Source organism: Corylus avellana, chromosome ca3 (genome assembly GCF_901000735.1).
Source record: "Corylus avellana chromosome ca3, CavTom2PMs-1.0".
In the NCBI taxonomy this organism is placed as follows: Eukaryota; Viridiplantae; Streptophyta; class Magnoliopsida; order Fagales; family Betulaceae; genus Corylus; species Corylus avellana.
Genome location: NC_081543.1, coordinates 3,565,791 through 3,577,932, shown reverse-complemented (window position 1 = coordinate 3,577,932; position 12,142 = coordinate 3,565,791). Strand labels below are relative to the sequence as shown.

Below are 12,142 nucleotides of genomic sequence, written 5' to 3'. Positions count from 1 at the left end.
CTTTATTGGTAATAATTTTACTTGGAGTAACTGTCGCTCTGGTAGTGCTAACATCAGAGAAAGATTGGATCGTGGCTTGGCAAATCAAGAGTGGGTGTCTTTGTTCCCTAACTCTTTGATTAATCATTTTTTGGCTGTTAATTCAGATCACTGCCCAATTTTGTTGTCTACCTCTGGTACCTACCGTAATCTTCCCAAGCCTTTTCGTTTTGAAGCTTTTTGGACCCGTGATCAAGCTAGTCACTCAGTGGTAGCGGAAGCTTGGTTGGTTGCAGTGGAAGGCTCTCCAGCTTTCTCGTTGAGCAGGAAGTGGAAGAAAACAAAATCAGCTTTAAAGTCTTGGAACACTCTCCATTTTGGTCATATTCAGACTCGGATTAAATCTCTTATGGCCCAAATTGGAGTTATTCAAGCCTCTCCTCACTCCCCTAGTAGTGCTGCTAGAGAAGTGGTTCTCCAGAAGGCTCTCCAAGAGCAACTTCTGCGTGAGGAAATTTTGTGGAAACAAAAATCAAGGGAGTTATGGCTTTCTTGTACAGACCTTAATACAAAATTTTTCCATGCCTCTACTGCTTGCCGTCGTAGGTACAACTCCATCTCTTGTCTTATTGATAATGGGGTCAGTGTTATGGGTAGGGAGAATATTGGTTCTTTGCTGGTGGATCATTTTCATTCTCGTTTTACTACTTCTCACCCTTCTTTTGATGATGATTTTGCTGGTTTGGTGGATAAAGTGATAACTGATGATGATAATATGCTTTTATGTGTAATTCCTACTGAAGAGGAGATTTTTACGGCTATCACTGATCTTGGTCTTAATAAAGCTCCTGGCCCTGATGGCATGACAGGGCTTTTTTATAAAACTTACTGGCCTATTGTGAAGCTTAGTGTTATTGCCTCAGTGCAATCTTTTTTTAGAGGAGGTTTTTTGCTAAAAGAGTTCAACCATACTAATATTGCTCTCATCCCCAAGGTGGATAATCCTTCAAGGGTGAATCAATTTAGGCCTATTAGTCTTACCAATTTCAACTATAAGATTATCTCAAAAATCTTGGCTAATAGGCTTAAACCTCTTCTTCATAAAATTGTCTCTCCCATGCAGTCTGCTTTTTTGAAAGGGAGATCTATCCATGATAATTCTATTTTAGCGCATGAAGTTTTCCATTCTATGAGGCAGAAAAGAGGAAATGGAGGCCTTATGGCTTTGAAATTGGATATGGAAAAGGCCTTTGACTCTATGGAATGGAGCTTTATTTTGAAAATTATGGAGCTTCTTGGCTTCCAGCCCACTTGGATTAACTGGATTAGCCAATGTATTACCACCTCCTCCTTTTCCATTCTTCTTGATGGTGCTCCTTTTGGCAAATTTTTTCCTTCAAGAGGTTTGAGGCAAGGGGACCCTCTGTCTCCCTTTCTCTTTATTCTTGGCTCAGAAATCCTTTCGAGGCTTTTATTAAGGGAAGAAAATTTGGGTGCTCTCCATGGTATTAAAATTGCTAGAATGAGCCCTCCAATTTCTCATCTATTTTTTGCAGATGATGTTATGATTTTCTCCAAGGCTAATTTGGCTGAAGCTAATGTTATTCTCAAGTGCATTTCTTTGTACTCTCTTTGGTCTGGACAATGTATTAATCAAGCCAAGTCTGCTATTTTCTTTAGTAAGAATTGTAAGCCTGCTGTCAAGGCTTCGGTTAATGGTGTTCTAAAGCTGGCTCCTATTCCTGCTCGTGCCAAGTATTTGGGGATTCCTTTGTTTATTTCTCGGAATAAGAAGGACTCTTTTTCCGAGCTCAAAGATAGGATTTTTGCCAAGGTGACGGGTTGGAAAGCTAGGCTTCTTTCTCAGGCTGCAAGGACCACTCTTTTGAAATCAGTGCTAAATGCCATCCCTACATACTTTATGTCTCTCTTCCTTATTCCTAAGTCTCTTTGCTCTGAGATAGATTCGGTTTTGAGAAAATTTTGGTGGGGTTTCCCTCAAGAAAAAAGGCACAATCTCTCTTTTCTTTCTTGGGATAGTATCTGCCAGCCTAAGAGCTTGGGTGGGCTAGGTATTAGCTCAATGAAATTTCTTAATAGCTCCTTGCTGGCTCGGCTTGGTTGGAAGCTGACCTCAAATGAACCTCTTCTTTGGGTTGATGCCCTTAAGGGGAAGTATTTGCAGCAAGGTTTTTCTTTCTTGGAGGCCCCTTTTAATCCTGTCTCTTCTTGGCTTTGGAAAGGGTTGATGAAAAATAGGAAGGTGGTGGAGAAGGGTGCTTGTTGGTCTATTTCTTCTGGTGAGAATATTCCTATTTGGAGTTCTCCTTGGATTCCCTCCCAACCTAATTTTAAGCCCAGGCCGAATGCTCTTCTTACGGAGCTTCCAAATTTTTTTGTGGCAGATCTTATGCTCCCGGGTGAGCGTTCTTGGAACGTGGATCTTTTGAGAGATCTTTTCTCTCCTTCTACGGTTTCAAGCATCCTCAGCATTCATATCTCTCAGGTTAGCTCAGCAGATAGATGGTCTTGGGCGCCATCTCCTTCTGGTCTTTTCTCTGTGAAATCTGCCCGTGAAGTTTCTTTGACTCCATCTAGCAGAATTTCTCCTCTTTCTCCGGCAATTTGGCAGGCTCTTTGGGGCCTCAAGCTTCAAGCTCGTTTGAAGCATCTTCTTTGGAAGATTGCTTGGGATTTGCTTCCTTCAAGGGCTAATATTGGTAGGTTTGTTGTCTCTGATGATTCTAATGCATGGGTGTGCCCCTTCTGTAAAGGTCCTCTAGAAACCTTGACCCATATTTTCTTGGAGTGTATTCTGGCTTGTTCTCTTTGGAGTAGCTCTTCTTGGCCAAATGTTATTTCCGCCTTTTCGTCCAAGCCTATTCACGAGTGGATTATTGCTGTTGTGTATCCAGCTGAAAAGTTGGCTATTCCTTGTGCTGAGGTTCGTCAATTTCAGCTTTTTGCTGCTCTCTCCTTGGATTTAATTTGGCTGTCCAGAAATAAATTGGTTCATGAGGCTCTCCTCCCTGATCTGGCTAAGGTTACGCAGCATCTTCACTCAAATTTGGGCTTTCATCTTTCGGCTTGGAAGAAGGCTTCTCTTCCCTCCTTGTGGATTCCTCCTCTTGTGGGTTGCTTAAAGGGGAATTTTGATGTTGCCATTAAAGGCAATTTTGCTGTTGCTGCAGCAGTTATTAGTGACTCTTCTGGGGAGATTTTAGCTGCTGCCACCCTGAAGCTCCATTCCTCAGATGCCCTTTTGGGAGAAGCCATGGCTGCTCTTCTTGCTACTAGGCTGGCTCGGTCTTTTGGTTTGGATGCTTTTTCTCTTGAAGGTGATGCTCTCCTGGTGATCTTAGCAGTGAATCAGCCAGCTCTGTTTTCTTCTTGGCATTTTATTTCTGTTATTTCTGATATTTGTATTGAACTTACCCCCTTTCGTAGTTGGTATGCTGCGAAAGTGTCTAGATGTGCCAATTTTATCGTGCACATGCGTTAGCCAAATGGGCCGCTACCCATCTTATTTTTGGTAGCATTCCCTTAGGTTCTCCCATTCTCTCTTCCATCCGGATCCAGAGTGGGAAGGACCCTCCCTTGTAGTCCCTTTTCCCTTCTTAAATTAGAAAAAAAAAAAAAAAAAAAAAAAAAAAAAAAAAAAAAAAAAAAAAATAGATATGTCTTCATCTGTTTGCCCTCACCACCAACGTGCCACACCACCATAACTCTCAGCCTCTTCACTCTCCAACGCTTCACTCCATGAGACCCTTATGCGTGTGCCAGAATGTGGCCCTCACAAGCTTGTGCATGACCTCCACGCTCCACCCTGCAGTCGCACTTCTCCACCAATGCCGCTGTTTTTGGTCTTTCGTTTGAAGAGCTACTTTAGTTTTTCAATTTTCTCATATCAAAATCTAAGCTTCAACTTAACCTGATTCGATCAGGCTTCAAACTCATCGTCTCAGAAGGAAATTCCATTACCGTTATACTATCTTCTTAGTCTCTCCGGTTTCCTTTGAACTTGATCAAGAGCTAAGTCATATAAGGTTCTCTTGCTTCCGATAGTTTTATCCATCATATTGGGCTGCGGCCATCACTATATAAAAATAAAATAATAACAAAAACAAAACAAAACCCCAAAAAAAAAAAAAAAAAAAAATCAGAATACCTTTATTGAACAAATGATGCGCTGCAAAACTATTATCTGACATGAAAAGCTACAGAATATTAAGCGTCCGGGCATTATTACTTTTGACGTTCGAGCAACAACAAATACCACAAACTTTCCCTAACGCTGTGAAAAGACCTTCTACACATATACAGCTTGATTTCAGCAAAACGAGAGTTCTCTGATCTTTCACCAGTTGGCTAAGACACTTGAACCACCATCGTATTTACATCTAATAAGCTAGACCGACTTGTCTCACTACAACTGCACGCAAAATTATATGGGCAGCACTCTAGCACTAAATTTTGCAAATGTAACCACTCATGTTTTTTCTTTTTCTTTTTTTTCTCTTTTTTATCCATTACTGTATCTCTGATTTTCTCGAACCCAGATTCTTGTTTTTACAATTCACAACCTTCCGAATTGAGAACCATTTAAACACACTAAATACCTTTGTCCATCTCATCTGAGCAACAGCTGTAGAACGTGCCACTGACAGGAAGTTGTCAACGGCACTTTGAAGATCCGAGGATGATTCTAACTCGAGGTTATGAGAGTGAATGGCGGTATCAAAAAATTGCAGATGATCCTCATCACAGAAAGCTTGAGTCATGGGGTCTGTGTCACAAATGAGGGAGCTGGGGACTTGGCCTGGGAAACTCAAAGGCGGGTCATATCTGAGCCCCATACCATCAATATTGTGCAAGCTAGCATAATCATCCAAACCACTAGAACCAGCAACAGAATAGATGGTTGAAATGAGATCTGGAGAAGATGCACATTGTGTGTAATCAAATCCACCAATCTTGTGAGACGCCAAAAACTTGCTCCCATTGGAACTCTCTGTCCTGGGTGAGCTTGCAGGGTAATGAACATCGGTTAAGTGTGAAGAGCCCCCCTCAAGCGAGGCCTCCTCGTCATAAGACATGACTTCCCCCCAGTGTTCGAACGCAGAAATCACCAAGTTCTGGGCATCCGCCTAGTGGAAAAAAGTTGGTCATAAGATGTCAGACATGACAAAGAGAAAAAAAAAGGAGGAAAACAAGTAAAAGAAAGCAGATATGAGTTGATAAGAGGAGTGCCTTCTCAGTTTCAGACAGCTTATCCAGAGGAACATACTGGCATTCTGAAAGCAGTCCCCTCACTTGTCCCACAATATTAAAGACCACACCATTTTTCTGTTGAGAACTTGAAGGGCAGTACAAGAACACCCTCTTATCAATTACACATGTCCGAGCGTGATCCACAGTGATTTCCCACATCTTAGCTGACATACCTGTGCCAAGTATCTGCACATTTCCAAAACAACTACTGTAATTACTCCATTCAAAGAGAGCTGGATTGCTTCATCTTTTTTGTGGGCTTGGAAATCCTCATATTAAGCAGTCAGAACTGTTCAATTTGTTCACAGAAGATTACATAGGAGTTATATGTATGAGCATATATGAAGCATAAATTCTAGTATTACGTAGGTTTCACTGAGACCACCTATTTGGACCCTAAATTCTAAGAAACAGAACTTCTCCCTAGCTGCAGACCATACTAAGGAAATAGACACACAGATGTTGGAAAGAAACCTGAAGATCTAACTATAGCCATATCGATACATCTTCAACAGTGATACACACCGTGTCTGAGTCAACAACACAAGGTAAAGTCAAAATATCCTTATTCCACAGGCACACTGGCTAAATTGTCCCTTGTGAATGCTTCTATCCAAAAAGAAAACACCCAAGAGTATCCATTGTCCTCAATAACAAGGAGACATCCTGATTAATCTAAAATATGGGCAGTTCAAATCAGTAATCTCTTTCTCGTTTTCAGATATTTTAATAATTACAGAAAGTATATCAATAAAACAATGCATCACCCTTCACAGAATATTTAAATGCAGGAGATAGTACCTCAAATTCAAAATCAGCAAGGATTGTTAAAAAGTAAAATTAATTGAGGCGAGTTTAATTACGTTTCTGAGCCTTGGAGGGTCTATGAAGAGTAGGGTCAAAAAATCTCTCACGGTGGTGATGTTTTCCCGACTCAATCGCTTATGGAAAGCTCCGTCTTTGCCAATCTTTTCTAATCTCCATACTTCATCTAACAAAGAAGGAGGATGATGCTTCTTGTACACTGCAACCAGAATCAGAAGTTACAGTGGAGTTTCATTTCAATATCTTTCTCTTGAGTTACATTAGAAACCTAGCATGCTAACTATTTTTATCAACTAAGTTACAATGGCTTCAAGCTATGCAAGAAAATCATGGAAAACAAGATAACAGATTCTTCCCATCACAAGACTAGATATCAAACTCATTGAATAGACTATAATCATATCGCTATGTATTTAATTCTTATGGGCAAGCTATGTGGTACGACTAGTACTCAATAGTATAAAAAATGAGTGGGCACAAAAGTAAAGGATGAAGATTTTTTTTTTTTTTTTGCTAATTTACGGGTAGATATTTAATATAAAAGAAAATAGTAAAGCAAAGGACTTCAAGATTTTTTTGAAAACAAAGGACCACTAAAGCAACTAAAATAAAATTCTAAACTCAGATCTTGATAAATCAAACGAAAAGAATATTCAAATAAGTACTCACATTCTCCACGGTGATCCCTGACAATAAAGGATTCTGTCTTTGCTTCTCTTACTCTAACTCCCTCAATGTTGTCAACAAATCTTACCCCTAGCCTGAACCTACGGCTTCTCGTCCAGCTTGAATTATCGGTAAAAGAAATCTCACCCACCACACCAGTGCCGTCTTCAAGATTTACAAACGCGTCTCCTGTAAGTAAGGGCTTCTTTCCTTCCCTCTCTCTCACAATGTTGTTTTTAAACTCTTCGGTTGTCCAGTTTTCATGCTCATCACCATCAAAATCACCCTCAAGAACTACAATTTCCACCTTGCCCGAGGATTCCGGCCCAGAAGTTATAAGTTGTGCAGTGTGAGCATCAACCAAAGCTACTTGTATGTTGGAACAATCTTCTCCTTCAATTCGAGCTCCAGTAAATACTGGAAGAGAGAGGTTGTTAATGAACTTCAGATGTAAGCTTCTCGACTCCGAAGTATGTACCTCATTCCCACAATTCCTGAAAAGAATTGCAAAAAATGTATATCATCTATCTAATCTTAATGCCAAGGGTGGTTAACATAACAACCCTTTATTAAATAATTCTAATCACCAGAGTAACATTTCTTACTGCTTCATGCTGTTTAAATGCTTTCTTAGGGCCAATTCAACTTCCTCTTTGACCTGTAAAAGCATAACATCAATGAGTATCAACCAATTATACAATAATCGATGAAAACTGTTGACACACATATATTCGGAACAGAAACAGCTGTTAGATATGGGAGCTAACAACACATAGAAATGACAACTTAGAGCTTCAATCCACAGATACTGATATTCAATCACATTCATATCCCACAACTTAGAAAGGACACAACAAGCGAAATCAGAAAACAGGGTTCACATGCTAAAGAAAATCCTTATCTTCACACAAAAATAAATTTCACGGTAAAATGAACTCCTAAATCTTTTTTCAGGAAAATTATGAAAGGCGGCAAAGTAAAACTGGACTGCATAACAAGAACAATAATGAATGGACCAACTTTAGCTGCCCAAGCAACAAGAATTTAAAAGATACTGGAAACAAAGAAGTAGACTAGAAAAGCAGTACCTTTACAGCTTTGTAGTACTACATTAACCTTGCATTTATGCACATAGAAAACCTAACTCTGGCAAATCCCACATTACTGATTTCCAAGATCAGATGATTATTTATGAATTGACTCATGGGAAATCCAGTAGGCACATAGAGTCTCAGTGCATTATTGCTCCAACATGCTTAGAATCCTAAAGTAGTTATGAAAGTTTAAAGTTAAGCACTTTTGGGATTTATGAGGTAATAAATACTATCATAAGCTTCGGCAGTCTCTAGAAAAGAATAAATCCACTTTTATTTGTTGTATTTTAGTAGATGAAGTTCACCATGTCTAAACAGAGAATCCATACATATGTTAGAATCCCAAAAATTCATGCCATTCATCAGTCCTAGATCTTCTAGTAAATTCAGTTAGCATTAATGGGTATCATGTGACGTACAGTAAAGTCCATCGGAGGAAGGTGAAAACCTTGACTAGGAGAACATGGATTAATGTGCAACCGACATCAAGTTAAAATGGTCACTTGGGAAGGAGAGCACAACCATCAGCAATGGAAGGATACCTGGTGTCAAGCTAAGGTAAGTGCCATCATACGGTGGGCTGACATGCATGTTAGCTGCAGCTTGCAAAGCCATGGTAGGGTCTGATGTCTCCAATGTTTAGAAGGGTATGTACTCACGACTTCTATCTATCTTAAATTAATTATGTGTTTATCAAGTTCATAGGATCTTAAAATAGTCCCGCTAAAATACAGCATTATATTTCAGTGAATCAACATGGACAGAACAAAGAAGTACTTCAGTATAAAAGGAAGAACCCATTATCACAAATAAATTAACTTACCACTCTACGAATCAAGGGCTCTAGAATTGGCTCCAGCAAATTCTGGACTGATTGCATTTTCATAACCTCCCAGACCACACTGAATAGTATGAACACAATCATTAGAAAACAAATTTATGGGGAAAACTGTCATCAGTTTGGTCCAGTAGAACTCATCAAATACATAGAAGTTACACCAAATTTCTTTATATCAAATGCACATCCAGTTCATACTCAATAACAATTAGCATCAACTACTCCTGAATTTTTTATTTAATGCTCATGAAAATTCCAAGAACTTTTTTTAAAATGACAATTCTAAAATCATTTCTTCCTGGCATTGAGCCAAGTTCACTCACATTTACAAGGAAAAGCAATTTTCACTAACCAGACTCAACGGTGTTATCCTTCAATTAGAAACTATTTTCTACCAGAAACCATCCTCAATTAGAAACCAATTTCCCTAATCTTCCCCTAGACTTTTATAACACCCATATCCCTTTCTAGAAACTGAGAACAACATCAACTGTCCAACTCATGCAACCACATGGAACAGGAAGACCAAATGGCATCAATTTTCCACAATATCAAGCCAACAGCAATCAAATTCCGTATGGGAAAGATGCAATGAAGAAAAATTTGCACTAAACAAGCAAACATAGTTCAGCTATTACCAAACCCAGTTCAATTTACTCCATATCTCCACTTCCTCACAACATTTCAATCTGATATCACAAGAAAACATGACATGCAAGCATAACCCACCTCCTTTCTCACTCAATATTCCACTTAGCCTCAACAAGAATTCCAATACCAAGAACAGAAACTAACAAGAAGAAAAAAACAAAAAAAACAAAGCTTGTATTAAATAAGTCACTCTTACTTCCTGAAAGTAGGAAGCCTCCTACGCTTATCCTCAGAACCACTCCCTTCTGGATGGGCCTTCACATCCTCTTGCTGTCTCTTCTGCGACATCATCCAAGCCCAGCAACACCCACACCCACAACACTATTTGGTGGGTGTCGGAGCCAACCGTGAACAACAATAATATCCAAAGAGACCCACATGCGGCGCAGCAATAACAATAAGAACGAAACAGCTATATATATATAAATATAAATACATACAGCACAACAGAGAGAACTATAGTAAATGGCAATTAAGAGGAAAAGTCCAAATCTTTCAAGTACTTTTGTGTCATCTTCCTATCCATTGTCTGAATTTGGCTGTGTCTGGGATGCTTCTCGGACATGAGGCTCTCCCATCGTCTTCTTTCGCCACTCTTTGGCTCTAAACCATACTCCACAACCCTTTGGCTTTCCAGAAAGAGCGTTAAGGATCATTTGTGCGAGATATGCAGAGCCTTGTTGAGAGGGGTCCCACGGAAAGCGCGTGATGGACTTGTTGTAACCGGGTCCACGTCAAAACGCGGATTTTGGTGAAAGCATACGTGGTAGTCCAGTGTGTTTTGTTTTTTGTTTTTTTTTTTTTTTTCCTTTTTCCTCTTTTTTTCCTTTTTTTTGGCGTAACATATGGGCTTCGCTCGTTAACATTGGATCCCATATAGACTTAGGCATGTTGTCGGGTAATGAGGTTTGCCGAACCATAAAAAATAAATAAATAAATAAGTATTTACTTTTTATATATAGAAAGTTAACGTTGACGTGGTTTTTCATTTAAAAAATTTTATTTTTATTTACCAAAATATTATTTAACGTGAATTTGAATGAAATTAACAAATTATTGTGTAATTCAAATAAAATGAGCAAGTAGAATTATTCTTATTGTAATAGGATTGGAGTGCCTTGATGTCGTTACTCGTGTAGACGTATTTTTAATATTAAAAAATGAATCAAGTTGTAATTATATAATTCAAAACAATAATGATTAGATAATGTTTATAATGTTTGTTAATCATCTTTGCCAAGTTGCGTGGTAGGAATGTTTTCATTCAACTACAATATGTTGACGGGTTTAAACTGTGTAGATGTCATTGATTATCTAAAATCAACTAAATGAATCAAATTGGTGTATATTCAAAAGACTAATCATCAATCTTGATCACTTTTGATGTACCAAAATAACCCGGGTATAATTGTTGTTTTAATAGTATGATTTAAATGCTTTCATTTCATTACCGTTGACAGTAGTTCAGTGGTCTCAAGACAATTTTCATAAAGTTGGGTATTACTTATTAAGGCGTGGATTCGACTCTCTACAATAAAAAATTACTCACATAAGCCTGATTAGTATTAGCTGTCTGCCACAATTGGTTACCCCTTCTTGCGCCCATTTTACTATAAAAGTAGAATATTGGAGTAAACAATCTTAAAAAGATTCACATGCTCAAAATTGTTCATAGGGCTCACTCATATAAGCTAGTATTAATTGTCTGCCATAGTTGATCACTTCCTCCCGCTCATTTCACTACATGAATAGAATATTGGAGTAAACAATCTTAGAGAGATTCGCATGCTCAAAATTGTTCATAGGGCTAAGTATTCACCTTCTTTGTTTTTTAGTTTTTTTTACTTTTTAATTCAGTTTTAGTTTTTTTTTAAAAAAAAAAATAATCTTCACACAATTGTTTAGCTAAAGTATTAATTAAATGATTAAATTTTTATTTTTTAAATGGTAATTTAACATAACATCATAGTGAAAGTATTTAAAAGTCATTTAATTACACGATTGTGATCGATGAGGATTGATCCAAATTTTACTCTAGACAAATGGCATGCCTTGAATTGAAGCTTGAAGGAACACTAAAATATTAGTAGATTATTCTAATAATTGCTTATTTAGGTAATTTTAGGAGTGACTTCCTCTAGTTGACCAGTTAAATAATTTAGATATTATTTTATTTTAATTTTTTAGTAAAGGTAAATTTAACAGTGAGTTGGCCTAGTTGACTGTTTATTCATATGCAGATTCGTTACAGAACTCTTAAAAAATTGCTCAATAAGATATTTTTTCTTCACGTATTATTTTGTTGGCCAGAAAATTTTTATTTCCTTGAAGTTGCTGCCTAAAACGTGTTTAATGCATTTTTGCAACATCTTTATATCTTCTTTAATTTCTTTCCCGGACATAAATTTTCTCTAATATCCATCAACTTATTTATTCTTTAAAATAATGCAAAGTGTCTATAAACATTTAAAATGTACAAAAAATTTAGTCTAAATTAATAAACTGCTATTAATGACGTGAATGATTTAAAAATATTTATAGACACTTGCCACTTTTTTAAATGGGTTTGACCATATTTCCTTTGAACTGGTTTAGAGGAAATATGTAATATTTCAAAGATCGATAGACAAGGATCCTTTGAAATGATAAGTCATAATTTAATATTATTCCATCAGTTATATATATAAATATATATTATTTAATTATTTTTGAATGACACGTCAATATATTTATCACATGACATTAATTATGCCGTTAAATGAAATAATATTAAATTATGACCATAAAATTGAGGAAATCATAATCTTGCAAAGACTAT

At 37.5% G+C, this 12,142-nt stretch overlaps 1 protein-coding gene across 2 annotated transcripts; it reads right to left on the bottom strand.

Moving 5' to 3' along the window:
• Positions 1-4,122: 4,122 nt before the first annotated feature.
• Positions 4,123-9,969, bottom strand: LOC132174718 (calmodulin-binding protein 60 A). Of its 2 annotated transcripts, XM_059586365.1 has the most exons (8): positions 9,828-9,969; positions 9,521-9,645; positions 8,659-8,737; positions 7,347-7,399; positions 6,745-7,235; positions 6,114-6,274; positions 5,230-5,436; positions 4,123-5,126 (listed from the first exon to the last, which is right to left on the bottom strand). In XM_059586365.1, exons 2-8 carry the CDS (start codon positions 9,613-9,615, stop codon positions 4,509-4,511), a joined length of 1,704 nt encoding a protein of 567 aa, XP_059442348.1. In that variant the 5' UTR covers positions 9,616-9,645; positions 9,828-9,969; the 3' UTR covers positions 4,123-4,508. The 2 variants fall into 2 exon arrangements, with proteins under 2 accessions (XP_059442348.1, XP_059442349.1); XM_059586366.1 differs by lacking the exon at positions 9,521-9,645.
• Positions 9,970-12,142: the final 2,173 nt, after the last annotated feature.